At 48.4% G+C, this 16,492-nt stretch overlaps 2 protein-coding genes across 3 annotated transcripts in view; both read left to right on the plus strand.

The window, feature by feature from the left end:
• LOC144596430 (uncharacterized) overlaps positions 1-16,492 on the plus strand; it is a 336,471-nt gene that overhangs the window by 57,440 nt on the left and 262,539 nt on the right. The window lies entirely within an intron of this gene.
• The window catches only part of LOC144596431 (acetyl-coenzyme A synthetase 2-like, mitochondrial), a 76,115-nt gene that overhangs the window by 53,322 nt on the left and 6,301 nt on the right, over positions 1-16,492 (plus strand). The window contains exons 10-13 of one of the 2 annotated variants that reach the window (XM_078404665.1): positions 740-866; positions 3,862-3,989; positions 13,546-13,609; positions 14,043-14,164. In XM_078404665.1, coding sequence (XP_078260791.1) covers positions 740-866; positions 3,862-3,989; positions 13,546-13,609; positions 14,043-14,164 — 441 coding nt within the window. The remainder of the gene's footprint in view (positions 1-739; positions 867-3,861; positions 3,990-13,545; positions 13,610-14,042; positions 14,165-16,492) is intronic. The other variant, XR_013547610.1, reaches the window with a different exon arrangement.

The following is a 16,492-nucleotide window of genomic DNA, read 5'->3' on the forward strand; positions in this document are numbered from 1 at the left end:
AGTTTAATGTGGATAAGTGTGAGGTTATCCACTTTGGTGATAAGAATAGGAAGGCAGATTATTATCTGAATGGTGTCAAGTTAGGAAAAGGGTGCGTACAACGAGATTTGGGTGTCCTAGTGCATCAGTCACTGAAAGGAAGCATGCAGGTACAGCAGGCAGTGAAGAAAGCCAATGGAATGTTGGCCTTCATAACAAGAGGAGTTGAGTACAGGAGCAAAGAGGTCCTTTTGCGGTTGTACAGGGCCCTAGTGAGACCGCATCTGGAGTACTGTGTGCAGTTTTGGTCTCCAAATTTGAGGAAGGATATTCTTGCTATTGAGGGCGTGCAGTGTAGGTTTACTAGGTTAATTCCTGGAATGGCGGGACTGTCATATGTTGAAAGACTGGAGCGACTAGGCTTGTATACACTGGAATTTAGAAGGATGAGAGAGGATCTTATCGAAACTGCAGATGCTGGTTTAAATCGAAGGTAGACACAAAATGCTGGAGTAACTCAGCGGGACAGGCAGCATCTCTGGAGAGCAGGAATGGGTGACGTTTCAGGTCTGAAGAAGGGTCTCGACTCGAAACGTCACCCATTCCTTTTCCCCCCGAGATGCTGCCTGACCCGCTGAGTTAATCCAGCATTTTGTGTCTACCTTTGAGAGGGAAAGATAGATTGGCTTTGATTGAATGGCAGAGTAGACTTGATGGGCTGAATGGCCTAATTCTATTCCTATGACATGAACTTTTGCAGGGTGATGTACTGGAGGGCAATGATGTTACTGGTGCTCTGTGTATTACCAAGCCTTGGCCCGGCATGGCCAGAACTATCTATGGGGATCATGAGAGATTCCTGACTGCATATTTCAAGAATTATCCAGGTAAGAGACATATTTCAGAGAAAATTATCCTTTCACTCTTCTAACAGATATGGAACATAAAACTAAATTCATCTTTGATCAATTAGTCTTGGAATCTTAGAGCTGTATAGCACAGAAACAGAACCTTTGACACATCTTGTCCATACCGACTAAATTTGTACATTGGGCTAGTTCCGATTGCTTGCATTTGACCAATATCCCTCTAAACTCTTCCTATCCAAATCTATTATATATTACTAAAACTCTCATCTTGGATGTATGTTTGTTGTTCCCGAAATACAGCCAAAATGGTACACGATAGCACAACAATTGTAGGCCCACCTTATTCAGCATTGGCCTGTGGTGTGCAGTAGCAGGTTTTGTTCAAATTGTTGTTATATTTTAAAAGTTATTCACTTTATAAACTTTATGCTGTGAATGGGCCCGGCAGCCACACATGCGCAGTTGGGGCACGTTGATCTAATACTTACGTGTTCATCTTGCGTCACAACGGTAAGATGGCCGCCGGATCCGCACATGTGCAGTTGTGGGAGGGTTGCCGGGGAGGACCTGCGCCTGTCCCGGCGCCCATCCTGGCATGCCCTACACCTGACCTTCCTCCTGTGGTGCAGCGCGGCAGCAGAGGGTCAAAGAAGATGGCCGCCAGCGGGACGAGCATGCAGCAGCACCTTGCAACCGCTCTCCTGCTGCTGGCCGCCCCGATGGCTGCCCGGGGCCGGGGTGAGTGGCACCTTCTCCCCTTTCCTCTCCCCCGGCCCCGGGTCCATGGGCCGGCAGTTGGGGGAGGCTGCTAGGCCCTGCCTCTGTGTGTGCGCGCAGTTGGGGGAGGGCTGCTGGGCCTGGTAATTGCGCGTCCACAGTTGGGGGAGGGCTGCCGGGCCCTGCCTCTGCGTGTGAGCAGTTGTGGGAGGGCTGCTGGGCCCTCCATGTGTGAGCAGTTGGGGGAAGGCTGCTGGGCCCGGTATTTGCGCGTGCACAATTGGGGGGGAGGCTGCTGGGCCCGGTATTTGCGTGTGCGCAGTTGGGGGAGGACTGCCGGGCCCGGTATTTGCGCGTGTGCAGTTGGGGGAGGCTTGCTGGGCCCGGTATCCGTGTGTGCAGTTGGGGGAAGGACTGCCGGGCCCGGTATTTGCGCATGTGCAGTTGGGGGAGGCTTGCTGGGCCCGACGGCGACCCTCGACCCTGGGGTCTTGCTGAGCGCTTTTGGGGTAAGTAAAATAGTGTTTAGAAGTTTATCAATGCCGGAGAGGTTTGGACCCAACAGTCCACGGGTCGTCTAGTATCTTTTAAAAGTTGTAATTGTAAGTTCTATCCGCCTTGATCGGACTTTGCTGGCTTTACCTTGCACTAAACGTTATTCCCTTATCATGTATCTACACGCTGTAAATGGATCGATTGTAATCATGTATTGTCTTTCCGCTGACTGGTTAGCACGCAACATAAGCTTTTCACTGTACCTCGGTACACATGACAATAAACTAAACTGAACTACACCTTCCTCTGGCAGCTCATTCCAAGATATAGAGTAACCTCTGAGTGCAAATGTTGCCACCGAGATCCTCTTCAATATCTCCCCTATCATATGTAACCTGTGCCATTTACTGTTAGAATCATGCACCCTGGGAAAAGTCTGCAGGCTTTGCCCATGCCCCTCATGATCTTGTACACCTCAGAAATGTCAGCCTTCAGCCTCCGACAATCCATTGAAAAAAGTCCCAGCTTAGCCATCCTCTCCTTATAACTCAAGCCCAGCTAACATCCTGGTGAATCTCTTCTGCACCCTTTCCAACTAAATGGCATTCTTCCTGAGGCTGGGCAGCCATAGAGTCATAGAGTGATACAGTGTGGAAACAGGCCCTTCATAGAGTCATAGAGTGATACAGTGTGGAAACAGGCCCTTCATAGAGTCATAGAGTGATACAGTGTGGAAACAGGCCCTTCATAGAGTCACAGAGTGATACAGTGTGGAAACAGGCCCTTCATAGAGTCACAGAGTGATACAGTGTGGAAACAGGCCCTTCATAGAGTCACAGAGTGATACAGTGTGGAAACAGGCCCTTCATAGAGTCATAGAGTGATACAGTGTGGAAACAGGCCCTTCATAGAGTCACAGTGATACAGTGTGGAAACAGGCCCTTCGGCCCAACTTGCCCACACCGGCCAACAATGTCCCAGCTACCCTAGTCCTATTTGCCAGCGCTTGTTCCATAACCTTCCAAACCTGTCCTATCCATGTACCTGTCCAACTGTTTCTTAAACGATGGGATAGTCCCAGCCTCAACTACCTCCTCTGGCAGCTTGTTCCATACACCCACCACCCTCTGTGTGAAAAAGTTACCCTTCGGATTCCTATTAAATCTTTACCCCTTCACCTTGAACCTATGTCCTCTGGTCCTCGATTTTCCTACTCTGGGCAAGAGATTGCATCTACCCGATTTATTCCTCTTTTGATTTTGTACACCTCTATAAGATCTCCCCTCATCCTCCTGCGCTCCATGGAATAGAGACCCAGCCTACTCAACCTCTCCCTGTAGCTCACACCCTCTAGTCCTGGCAACATCCTCGTGAATCTTTTCTGAACCCGTTCAAGCTTGACAATATCTTTCCTATAACATGGTGAACACAATATTCAAAATGCGGTCTCACCAACGTCTTATACAACTGCAACAGGACCTCCCAACTTTGATACTCAAAACTCTGACTGATGAAGGCCAAAGTGCCAAATGCCTTTTTGACCACCTTATTTCCCTGCGACTCAACCTTCAAGGAACCATGCATCTGTACTCCTAGATCCCTCTGCTCCACAACACTCCCCAGAGGCCTACCATTCACTGTGACCAGAACTGTACCCAGTGCTCAAGTATGGATTTGGACTTGTACCAACAACTTGTTCTAAATGTGTGCCACTGTTCTGGCTGTACTTCCCACTGGGCGTTTCCACAGCGTACATACCTGGTGGAATTTGGGTATACCTTTTCTTCCCATCATCTTTCAGGCTGCTACTTCACTGGCGATGGTGGTTACAGATCAAAGGAAGGCTACTACCAGATTACTGGGCGGATGGATGACGTCATGAACATCAGCGGGCATAGACTGGGCACAGCTGAGGTTGAGAATGCGCTGGTAAGGAGACGGCAGGAACAAATGACGGTGCAGACAACTGTAGACTTCCTTGCATGGAAGCATAGAAATCAGATCCCATCTAATCAGCCAAAACATCATGACCTGCTGAGCTAAAACATTATGCCCACCTGCCTAATATGCTGTTGGTCCTCCGTGTGCAGCCCCATACGCAGCAGGGTGCGATGCACTGTGTATTGTGACACATTCCTCCCGTGACCACTATTAACATTTTCTGTGACTTGTGCCACAGTCGACCTTCTATCGGTTCAGACCAGACGGGATAGCCTTCGTTGCCCTCGCGCATCGAAGAGCCTTGGGCGCCTGGTCTGTAGCCGGTTTGTGGTTTGTCCCTCCTCGGACCACTGTCGGTAGGTACTCACCACTGCTGACCGGGAGCACCCCACAAGCCTTGCCGTTTCAGAGATGCTCTGACCCAGTCATCTGGCCATAACAATTTGGCCCTTGTCAAAGTCGCTCAGGTCTTTACTCCTGCCCATTTCTCCTGCATCCAACACATCAACTTCGAGAACTGACTGTTCACTTGCTGCCTAATATATCCCACCCCTTGACAAGGTGCCATTGTAACAAGATAATCAATGTTATTCACTTCACCTGTCAGTGGTCATAATGTTTTGGCTGATCGGTGTAGATGTTATAATTAGCTTTAACACCAAATGAAGAGTTACAAAAATGAATAACAAATGTCTTCACTTTCAGAAATAATGATCAGGGTTTGTAACAAGATATGAGCAGGTTTTGACGATTCTGATCAATGACGGAGGAAGAAGACACTATATAAATTATATAAATGAAATAAATATTTATTAAAACAATAGAACTGCAATAAAACTACAACTGAACAGCAGCAAAACAGCAAATATATACTGAGTGTCACACTCACTCAACTGCAAAGGCTGGGCAAAGCTTGTACTGAGCTCCTAACGGCAACTGTGTCTTAAGGTCTGTGCGTCCCAGCACCATTCTGGAATCGTGGCCAGAGGTGAAGACTGGTGAAGAGGTGAAGTCTGGTCTAAGAAAGCTAATGGCATGTTGGCCTTCAGAACAAGAGGATTTCAGTATAGGAGTAAAGAGGTCCTTCTGCAGTTGTATAGGGCCCTGGTAAGACCACATCTGGAGTATTGTGTACAGTTTTAGTCTCCTAATTTGAGGAAGGACATCCTTGCTATTGAGGCAGTGCAGGCAAGTTTTATTTTACCCAGCGGGTGGTGAATAGTTGCCAACTTCCTCACTCCCAAATAAGGGCAAGGTGATGTCACCACCCTGCGCCCCATGTGACCTCACCCAGCCAGCGGCCACATGCCCCTGCTCCACCAATGGCGGCCGTGCGGGCCGGAGGGTGGGTTGCTATGCAACCTCCGTCAGGCGGCGCCCAGGTCTCCGGGCCTACAGTGTCTGGTCTGCAATGTCTGGTCCTACTTCGCCCCCCCGGGCCTACAGTGTACTGGACCTACAGTGTCTGGGCCTACAGCGCCCGCCGGGCATAATACGGGCCAAGGGTGGTCCTGTACAGGACAAACCAATTTAGCCCAATATACAGGATGTCCCGGCTAATACGGGACAGTTGGCAACCCTAGTGGTACGAGCTGCCGGGGGTGGTAGTTGAACCAGTTATGGTGGATGTTTGGTGCTGAAAACAAGGGCTATTTATTACATCTGGTATCGAATGTCCCTGAGAAAGACAAGTTGATTTTATCTTGCCTTTGTAGGTGGTCCCCTGATTTACTAGCCGAGCCCAAGCAATTTCTCAAGCAGCTATTTGTTTTTCTAATTGAGCCTGGTGCTAGAACATAGAATAGTACAGCACAAGAACAAGCCCTTTGGCCCACATTGTCTGTACTGTACATGATGCCAAGACCATAATGCCTGCACATAGCCCATATCCACATGCCTATCCAAACGTCTACCATAACTTTTTCAACTGAGCAGTACAAGGCCTGCTATGATCTCCGCAAAGCCATCACGGAACAAAACCAGGAAAAACATGAGTTCCAGTATAATCACTCGGACACATGGGAAATGTGGCATGGTCTGAATAAGATAACTGGCGGTGGAATAAGATAACTGGTGGTGCAGCGGTAGAGTTGCTGCCTTAAGCGAATGAAGCGCCGGAGACCCGGGTTCCATCCCCACTACGGGTGCTGTCTGTACGGAGTTTGTACGTTCTCCCCGTGACCTGCATGGGTTTTCTCCGAGATCCTCGGTTTCCTCCCACACTCCAAAGACGTACAGGTTTGTAGGTTAATTGGCTTGGTAAATGTAAAAATTGTCCCTAATGTGTGTTAATGTGCGGGGATCGCTGGTCGGCGCGGACCCGTTGGGCCGAAAGGGCCTGTTTCCGTGCTGTATCTCTAAGGTAAACCTCTCCTATCCATGTACCTTCCAAGTGCCTTTTAAATACTGTTATAGTACCTGCCACAACTATCTTCTTTGGCAACTCGTTCCACATACCTACCACTCTCTGAGTGCAAAGGTTGTCCCTCAGCTTCCTATTAAATCTATCCACTCTCACACTAACTATATTACACTTATTTTTAATCACCCTACCCTGCCCCGTGTAAAAGACTGAACATTCACCCTTTGATTTCCCTCATGATTTTCTATGAAATCACCCCTCGTCCAAATTGGTGATATAAACCACAAACAGCAATCCCTGAGACTAGGGTTGCCAACTTTCTCACTCCCAAATACGGGACAAAAGGTGACATCACCACCCTGCGCCCCACCTGACCTCACCCAGCCAGTGGCCACGTGCTCCCGCTCCAACAATGGCGGCCGCCCGGGCCGGGAGTCGGGTTGCTACACAACCTCCGTTAGGCGGCCTCCGGGCCTACACTGTCTGGGCCTACAGCAGCCCCCGGGCCTACAGTGCCCGGGCCTAATACGGGACAAGGGCGGTCCTGTAAGGGACAAACCAATTTAGCCCAAAATACGGGATGTCCCGGCTAATACGGGACAGTTGGCAACCCTACTCATTACAGGCCTCAAGTCCAAAACACAATCTTCCATCACGTAAGTAATGTAAAAGTAATGTAAAAGCAAGTAATGTAAAAGTAAATCCCAAGGGGTTCTACAGATATGTCAATAGCAAAAAGATAGCGAGTGATAAACGTTGTGAGTGTTCCCGCCTCCACCACCACCCCAGGCAGTGAGTTCCAGACTCCAACCTCTGGGTTCTTTCTCACATCCCCCCGAAACCTCCCTCCCCTTACCCTGTATCTATGTCCCCTCGTTGTTGAACCTTCCACCAGTGGAAGAAGTTCCCCGCCATCTACCTTATCTATGCCCCTCATGATCTTGTACACCTCGATCATGTCCCCTCTCAGCCTTCTCTGCTCCAGGGAAAACAACCCCAGTCTGCTCAGTCTCTCCTCATAGCCGAGGCCCTTCATCCCTGGCAGCATCCTGGTGAATCTCCTCTGCACCCTCTCCAAAGCTATCACATCCTTTCTATAATGTGGTGACCAGAACTGTACACAATACTCCAGCTGCGGCCTCACCAGTGTTCTGTACAATTCCATCATTACCCCCCTACTTTTCGATGCCCCGGCTAATGAAGGCCAGTAACCCATATGCCTTTTTGACCACCCTGTCCACCTGTCCTGCTGCCTTCAAGGACTTGTGTACCTGTACTCCAAGGTCCCTCTGTACCCCTGTCTTCCCTAGGGTCCTTCCATTCATGGTGTACTCCCTCTCCGTTATTTCTGCCAAAGTGCATCACCTCGCACTTTTCAGGATTAAATTCCATCTGCCACTGCTCCGCCCATCTGACCATCTCATCTATATCTTCCTGCAGCTTGCAGATCCCTTCCTCGCTATTCACCACCCCCCCTAACTTTGTGTCATCTGCAAACTTGCTGATCATGCCCTGTACGTTGACATCCAGATCATTAATGTAGATTACAAACAGTAAGGGACCCAACACCGATCCCTGCGGCACCCCACTGGACACCAGCCTCCAGTCACAGAAGCAACCTTCTACCATCACCCTCTGCCTTCTGTCACTAAGCCAGTTTTTTTATCCATTTTGCCAAGGTGCCCTGGATCCCATGGGCTCTTACCTTCTTGACTAGTCTCCTGTGTGGGACCTTGTCAAAAGCCTTACTGAAATCCATGAATACCACATCCACTGCACTACCCCCATCTACCTCCTTGGTCACCCCTTCAAAAAATTCAATCAAGTTAGTCAGACACAACCTTCCATTAACAAAGCCATGTTGACTATCCTTAATTAACCCTCGATCCTCCAAGTGAAGACTGATTCTGTCCCTCAGAATCTTTTCTAGCAGCTTCCCCACCACCGATGTCAGACTCACCGGTCTGTAGTTCCCAGGTTTATCCCTACTGCCCTTTTTAAATAATGGCACCACATTAGCTATCCTCCAGTCCTCCGGTACATCCCCTGTTGCAAGAGAGGCTCTGAAAATTTGTGCCAGAGCCCCCGCAATCTCCTCCCTTGCCTCTCTCAGCATCCTGGGATACATCTCGTCAGGGCCCGGAGACGTATCCACTTTTAAGCCTGCCAGAGCCTCCAGCACCGCCTCCCTGTCAATAGCAATATGCTCAAGAACATCACAACCCTCCTGCTCCATTTCTAAGTCCGCATCGCCCTCCTCCCTCATAAAAACAGATGCAAAAAATTCATTTAAAACATCTCCTACATCCTCTGGCTCCACACACAGCTTTCCACTATGGTCCCTGATGGGCCCCACTCTTTCCCTCGTCATCCTCTTACCCTTGATATACTTCTAGAACACTTTGGGATTTTCTTTTATTTTGCCCGCTAGTGCTATCTCATGGCCCCTTTTTGCTCTCCTAATTTCTTTTTTAAGAACCGCCCTACACCTTCTGTATTCCTCTAATGATGCCTGTGCCTTAAGTTCTTTATGCCTTCAAAAAGCCCCCCTTTTTTTTCGAATCAATCCTACTATATCGTTCGACATCCAAGGTTCTTTGGACTTGTTTGTCCCACCCTTAAACTTTAGGGGAACATGCTTCCTCTGTACTTTTTCAATTATTCCTTTGAATAACTCCCACTGTTCTGATGTGGTCCTCCCCACGAGAAGCTGATCCCAGTCCACCAGGGCCAACTTCTGCCTTATCAGATTAAAATCAGCCTTGCCCCAATTTAGAAATTTTCCCTCTGGTCCCTCTTTATCCTTTTCCATTACCACCTTAAATATCACCTGAATTGTGATCACTGTCACCAAAGTGCTCTGCTACTGACACTTCAGCCACCTGTCCGGCCTCCTTTCCCAAGATTAAGTCCAATACCGCCCCCTCCCTTGTTGGACTTTCAACATATTGGCTCAAAAAGCCCTCTTGGATGACCCTTAGGAACTCTGCACCCTCTGGGCCCTTGACACTTTGGCTATCCCAATCAATATTCGGGAAGTTGAAATCCCCTACTATTACTACCCTGTTGTTTTCACACACCCCCGAGATTTGCCTACAAATATGTTCTTCTATTTCCCTCTGACTGTTTGGGGGTCTGTAGTATACACCCAGTAAGGTGCATGCCCCTTTTCTATTTCTCAATTCCACCCAAATAGCCTCATTTGAGGAACCCGCTAATATGTCATCCCTTCTTACAGCAGAAATAGATTCTTTGATTAATACTGCAACACCCCCTCCCCTTTTTCCCTGCTCTCTGTCTCTCCTGAAGATTCTATATCCTGGAATATTGAGCTGCCAGTCCTGCCCTTCCTTCAACCATGTTTCCGTAATGGCAACAATGTCGTACTCCCATGTGTTCAGTAACACCTTCAATTCATCCCCCTTGCTTCCAATACTCCTTGCATTAAAATAAATGCCGTTCAGACTTGCCCTACCCCATTGTGCTGGGGCATTCTTGTTCTGCCTCCCAATCTGACCAGTTTTTTCCTCTATATTTACCTTCTCCTCACCCCCTATACTAGCTCCATGCTGTATCCCAACCCCCTGCCAAATTAGTTTAAACCCTCCCCAACAGTGCTAGCAAACCTCCCCGCCAGGATATTGGTCCCCCTCTGGTTAAGGTGGAGACCGTCCGGCCTATACAGTTCCCACCTTTCCCAGAAACAGGCCCAATTATCCAGAAAAATGAATCCCTCCCCCCTGCTCCAACTCCTGAGCCACGCATTAAGCTGCTCTATCCTCCTATTTCTATACTCACTAGCTCGTGGCACAGGGAGTAATCCAGAGATTACAACCTTAGAGGTCCTGCACTTCAATCCTCTACCTAGCTCCCTAAATTCTTGTTTCAGGACCTCATCCCTCGTTTTACCAATGTCGTTGGTTCCAATGTGTACAATGACCTCTGACTGGTTCCCCTCCCCCTTCAGGATGCCCTGCAGCCGTTCCCTGACATCCTTGACCCTGGCACCAGGTAGGCAACAGACCATCCGGGTCTCCCGACTGCGTCCACAGAATCGCCTATCTGACCCCCTCACTATAGAGTCCCCTATCACTATTAAACAATTTCTTTTGTTCGGTATTCACCGAGGAGAAGGATATTGAATTATGTGAGGTAAGCGAAACAAGTAGAGTAGTGATGGAAATTATGAGGATCAAAGAAGAGGAGGTGCGGACACTTTTGAAAAATATAAAAGTGGTTAAGTTTCCAGGTCCTGATAGGATATTCCCTAGGACATTGAGGGAACTTAGTGCAGAAATAGCAGGGGCTATGACGGAAATATTTCAAACGTCATTAGAAACGGGGATGGTGCCGGAAGATTGGCGCATTGCGCATGTTGTGCCTTTGTTTAAAAAAGGTTCTAAAAGTAAACCTAGCAATTATAGACCTGTTAGTTTGAGTTCTGTGGTGGGAAAATTAATGGAAAAGATACTTAGGGACAATATATATAATCACATGGATAAACAAGGCCTGATTAGAAACAGTCAACATGGATTTGTGCCTGGAAGGTCATGTTTGACTAATCTTCTTGAATTTTTTGAAGAGGTTACCAGGGAAATTGATAAGGGCAAGGCTGTGGATGTTGTCTATATGGACTTCAGTAAGGCATTTGACAAGGTTCCACATGGAAGGTTGATTAAGAAGGTTAAATCGTTGGGTATTAATAGTGAGGTTGCAAGATGGATTCAACAATGGCTGAATGGGAGATACCACAGGGTAATGGTTGACAACTGTATGTCAGGTTGGAAGCCAGTGTCTAGTGGAGTACCCCAAGGATCTGTGTTAGGTCCACTGTTGTTTGTCATTTACATTAATGATCTGGATGATGGTGTGGCAAATTGGATTAGTAAGTATGCAGATGATACTAAGATAGGTGGTGTAGTTAATAATGAAGTAGATTTTCAAAGTCTACAGAGAGACTTGGGCCTTTTGGAAGGGTGGGCTGAAAGATGGCAGATGGAGTTTAATGCTGATAAGTGTGAGGTGCTGCATTTTGGTAGGACAAATCAAAATAGGACGTACAGGGTAAATGGTAGGGAATTGAGGAATGCAGTGGAACAGAGGGATCTGGGAATAACTGTGCATTGTTCCCTGAAGGTGGAATCTCATGTGGATAGGGTGGTGAAGAAGGCGTTTGGTATGCTTGCCTTTATAAATCAGATCATCGAATATAGAAGTTGGGATGTAATGTTTAAATTGTACAGGGCATTGGTGAGGCCGAATCTGGTGTATGGTGTGCAGTTCTGGTCGCCAAATTATAGGAAGGATATCGACAAAATGGAGAGGGTACAGAGGAGATTTACTAGAATGTTGCCTGGGTTTCAGCACTTAAGCTACAGAGAGAGGTTGAACAGGTTGGGTCTTTATTCTTTGGAGCGTAGAAGGTTGAGGGGGGACTTGATAGAGGCTTTTTAAATTTTAAGAGGGACGGACAGAGTTGACGTGGGTAGGCTTTTCCCTTTGAGAGTGGGGAAGATTCCAACAAGGGGACATAACTTCAGAATTAAGGGACAAAAGTTTAGGGGTAACATGAGGGGTAACTTCTTTACTCAGAGGGTGGTGGCTGTGTGGAATGAGCTTCCGGTGGAAGTGGTGGAGGCAGGCTCGATTTTATTATTTAAGAGTAAATTGGATAGGTATATGGATGGGAGGGGATTGGAAGATTATGGTCTGAGAGCAGGTAGATGAGACTAGGTCAGAGAAAGTGGTCGGCGTGGACTGGTAGGGCCGAACTGGCCTGTTTCCGTGCTGTAATTGTTATATGGTTATATGGTTACCAGCCTCTGCTTCCTTCTATGAAGCCAATTCTCTATCTACTGTTACCTGCTTGCAATATCTGACAAGTATTGGGCTTCATTGATTTAAACCAGGGGCCTCCAAACTTTTCAGCATGAGGGCCACATTATATATTTGGCACATTTTTGCGGGGCGTAGGAAAAAATAAAGAAGTGTGAGTTTTATAAATTTAATTAACTCAAAAAAGCTTATACTCGGTTACATTCGATTAGATTAGCAACGGTTAAACTGGGTTAGGTTAGATTAGGTTAGTTTACATTAGCATTAGGTTAGTTTACATTTATATGGCAACAAATAAATAATATTCAATTTTTAAAAAGAGCTTGAAATATTGGAATATATATATATACCGTAGGTATACAGTTATTTATAAAACAGAACAAATACAATGACCAGCACTGGGGGAGAGAGAGTGGGGGGGGGGGGGGGGGGGGGAGAGTGGAGGGGGAGAGAGTGGTGGGGGGAGAGTCGGAGTAGAGGGAGCAACGGGTGAGAGCGGGAGCGCGGGGAGGGGGAGGGTGTCAGGTGAAGGAGCGCCAGCACTTGTGGGGGCTGCTCCCTCCCTCTCTCTCTCCCTCTCTCTCTCCCTCTCTCTCCCTCTCTCTCCCAGAGCCAGCGATAAGAACAAACACAAGTGTAGTTGTTGTTCAGAAGCCCCGCATCCCCGGGGTGAGCGGTGGCGACGAGGAGGGAAGTTTCACTTGTGTTTGTTCATATTTCGCTGCGTTAGAGGGAGACGGGGCCGGGGAAGAGAGTGGAGGAGCGGCGCAGATCTCACTGGCGCTGGGAGAGATGGAGAGAGAGAGGGAGGGAGGGAGGGAGGGAGTAGCCCCCACAAGTGGTGGCGCTCCTTCACCGGACCCTCCGACACCCTCCCCCTCCCCGCGCTCCCGCTCTCACCCGCTGCTCCCTCTACCCCGACTCCTCCCCCCCTCTCTCTCCCCGTGGTGAGTGGCGGCAGCGGTGGCGAGGAGGGACGTTTGCGTGGGTTTGTTGTGCGAGGGGGAGCTGCGATCTCTCGCCTTGTCCCGGCTCTGGGTTGGTGGCGATCTGCTCTCCGGTGAACCTTCGCCGGCAGCTTCTGCCTCCAGTCCCCGCTGTCTAAGAGCATGCCGCAGGCCGGATAAAATCTCGGATGTGGCCCGCGGGCCATAGTTTGGAGACTGCTGATTTAAACTGAAGCCTTAACTTTTCCACATGCATACCAATAATTTAGAGGAAGGAAAAGAGCAGCAAAGCCCAAGAAAGATTCAGCAAAATGAAATTGGTAGCACGATCTCTCTGTACAATGGATGTTCATGGGGAATGCTCTTTGAGATGACATCTCTCTGTTTAAATGGTCTTCAGGATGAACACCCTTACGTGCCAGAGTCTGCAGTGATTGGCATCCCTCATGAATTGAAAGGAGAAGGTAAGTGAGAGAAATAGCAACTACTTTTATGCTTTTAAAATCAGCAAATGTGCATAGATTCAAGTGACCATAAAAGTTTCGTTTAGTTTAGAGATACAGCGCAGAAACAGACCCTTCGGCCCACCTGGTCCATTCCTGCTATGTATGGGGCTGCACACGGAGGACCAACAGCATATTAGGCAGGGGGTCATAATGTTTTGGCTGATCGGTGTATATACCCTGGTCTTCCTTGATTAGTCTCTTTTGTGTAGGAAGGAACTGCAGATGCTAGTTTAAACCGTAGGCACAAAAAGCTGGAATATCGGGTCAGGCAGCATCTCTGGAGAGAAAGAATGGGTGATGTTTCGGGTCGAGACCCTTCTTCAGACTGATGTGTCGATGTGTCTTTTGACTCTTTTGGGTCTATCTTAGTCCCTTTTGTGCTTTGTTTCAGCTGCATTTGCCTTCGTTGTTTTGAAAGATTCTGAGACCGTTTCGCGATCAGCCATCGTTAAAGAACTCGGGTCACTGGTGGCATCTAACATCGCCAAATATGCTGTTCCTGACTACATTATGGTGAGTGTCATCTTCAACTCTCGGTAGTTCGGTGGGTGGTCACGGTGGTGCAGCCTTACAGCGAATGCAGCGCCGGCGACCCGGGTTCCATCCCCACTACGTGTGCCGTCTGTACGGAGTTTGTACGTTCTCCCCGTGACCTGCGTGGGTTTTCTCCGAGATCTTCGGTTCCCTCCCACACTCCAAAGATGTGCAGGTTTGTAGGTTAATTGGCTTGGTAAATGTAAACATAAAAAATTGTCCCTAGTGGGTGTTGGACAGTGTTAATGTGCGGGGATCGCTGGTCGGCGCGGACCCTGTGGGCTGAAGGGGCCTGTTTCCGCGCTGCATCTCTAAACTAAAAACTAAACTAATAAACCGAACGACAACGTGATCTTCAGCAAAACACAAAAGTGCTGGAGGAACTCAGTGGGTCAGGCAGCATCTGTGGAGGGAATGGACAGATGACATTTTGGGTCAGGATCTATCTTCAGACTGATGGAGTTGGGGGGAGAAAGCTGTAAAATAGACGTGGGTGTGGGACAAAGTCTGGCAAGTGATAGGTGGATAGAGGTGGGGAGGAGTGAATGGCTGATGGGTGGAGTAAGTGTCAGGTGAAAATGGGACAAAAAGGATATCAGATAAGGAGAGAAGAGGATGAGTGAAATGTGAAGCTGCAGGGAGGGATCTGGGTGGAAGGGAACGGGTGGGGCAGGAAAGTAGGGATAACATGGAATGTGGGATATCTATCCGCTGTAGATACAGCGCGGAAACAGGCCCTTCGGCCCACCGAGCCCGTACCAACCAGCGATCCCCGCACACTAACACTATCCTACACACACTAGGGACAATTTTTGCATTTCCACCAAACCAATTAATCTGAAACATGTACATCTTGTGTGGAGTGTGGGAGGAAACCAGAGATCTCGGAGAAAACCCATGCAGGTCACGGGGAGGGGAACCTACAAACTCCGTACAGATAGCACCCGTAGTCAGGATGGAACCCGGGTCTCTGGTGCTATAAGGCAGTGGCTCTACCGCTGCACCACCATGCCAATCTGATGATCGGAGAGGATCGTCTGGGGGGGTTAAAGGCGCTGGGTGATGGGGATGGACAATGCTATCTTGCAACTGTCTGTTCCGCTGAAAATACCTCCACTATTTCACATTGTTATTTCCAAAGGAGTGGTGCAAAATAACAATAATGATGATTGGCATTATGTCTTAGTGGAGCAAGTTTCTGGGTCAAGATGTGGTCGTAGAGTAGGATTTCTGGGTCAAGATGTGGTCGTAGAGTAGGATTTCTGGGTCAAGATGTGGTCGTAGAGTAGGATTAGGAGCAAAGAGGTCCTTCTGCAGTTTTTTCAGGGCCCTAGTGAGACCACACCTGGAGTACTGTGTGCAGTTTTGGTCTCCAAATTTGAGGAAGGATATTCTTGCTATTGAGGGCGTGCAGCATAGGTTTACTAGGTTAATTCCCGGAATGGCGGGACTGTCCTATGTTGAAAGACTGGAGCGACTAGGTTTGTGTACACTGGAATTTAGAAGGATGAGAGGGGATCTTATCGAAACGTATAAGATTATTAAGGGGTTGGACATGTTAGAGGCAGGAAACATGTTCCCAATGTTGGGGGAGTCCAGAACCAGGGGCCACAGTTTAAGAATAAGGGGTAGGCCATTTAGAACAGAGATGAGGAAAAACTTTTTTAGTCAGAGAGTTGTGAATCTGTGGAATTCTCTGCCTCAGAGGGCAGTGGAGGCCAATTCTCTGAATACATTCAAGAGAGAGCTAGATAGAGCTCTTAAGGATAGCGGAGTCAGGGGGTATGGGGAGAAAGCAGGAACGGGGGATTGATTGAGAATGATCAGCCATGATCACATTGAATGGCGGTGCTGGCTCGAAGGGCCGAATGGCCTACTCCTGCACCTATTGTCTATTGTCTATTGATTTCTGGGTCAAGATGTGGTCGTAGAGTAGGATTTCTGGGTCAAGATGTGGTCGTAGAGTAGGATTTCTGGGTCAAGATGTGGTCGTAGATGTCTTAGTTTAGTTTACAGATACAGTGCGGAAACAGGCCCTTTCGGCCCACCGGGTCCGCGCCGACCAGCGATCCCCGCACACTAACACTAACACTAGAGACAATTTTTACATTTACCAAGCCAATTAACCTACAAACCTGCACGTCTTTGGAGTGTGGGAGGAAACCGAAGATCTCAGAGAAAACCCACGCAGGTCACGGGGAGAACGTGCAAACTCCGTACAGGCAGCACCCGTAGTGGGAATGGAACCCGGGTCTCCGGCTCTGCAAATCTCAGGGTAAACCCATGCAGGTCATGGGGAGAAAGTAC

Source organism: Rhinoraja longicauda, chromosome 9 (assembly GCF_053455715.1).
Source record: "Rhinoraja longicauda isolate Sanriku21f chromosome 9, sRhiLon1.1, whole genome shotgun sequence".
NCBI lineage: Eukaryota > Metazoa > Chordata > Chondrichthyes > Rajiformes > Arhynchobatidae > Rhinoraja > Rhinoraja longicauda.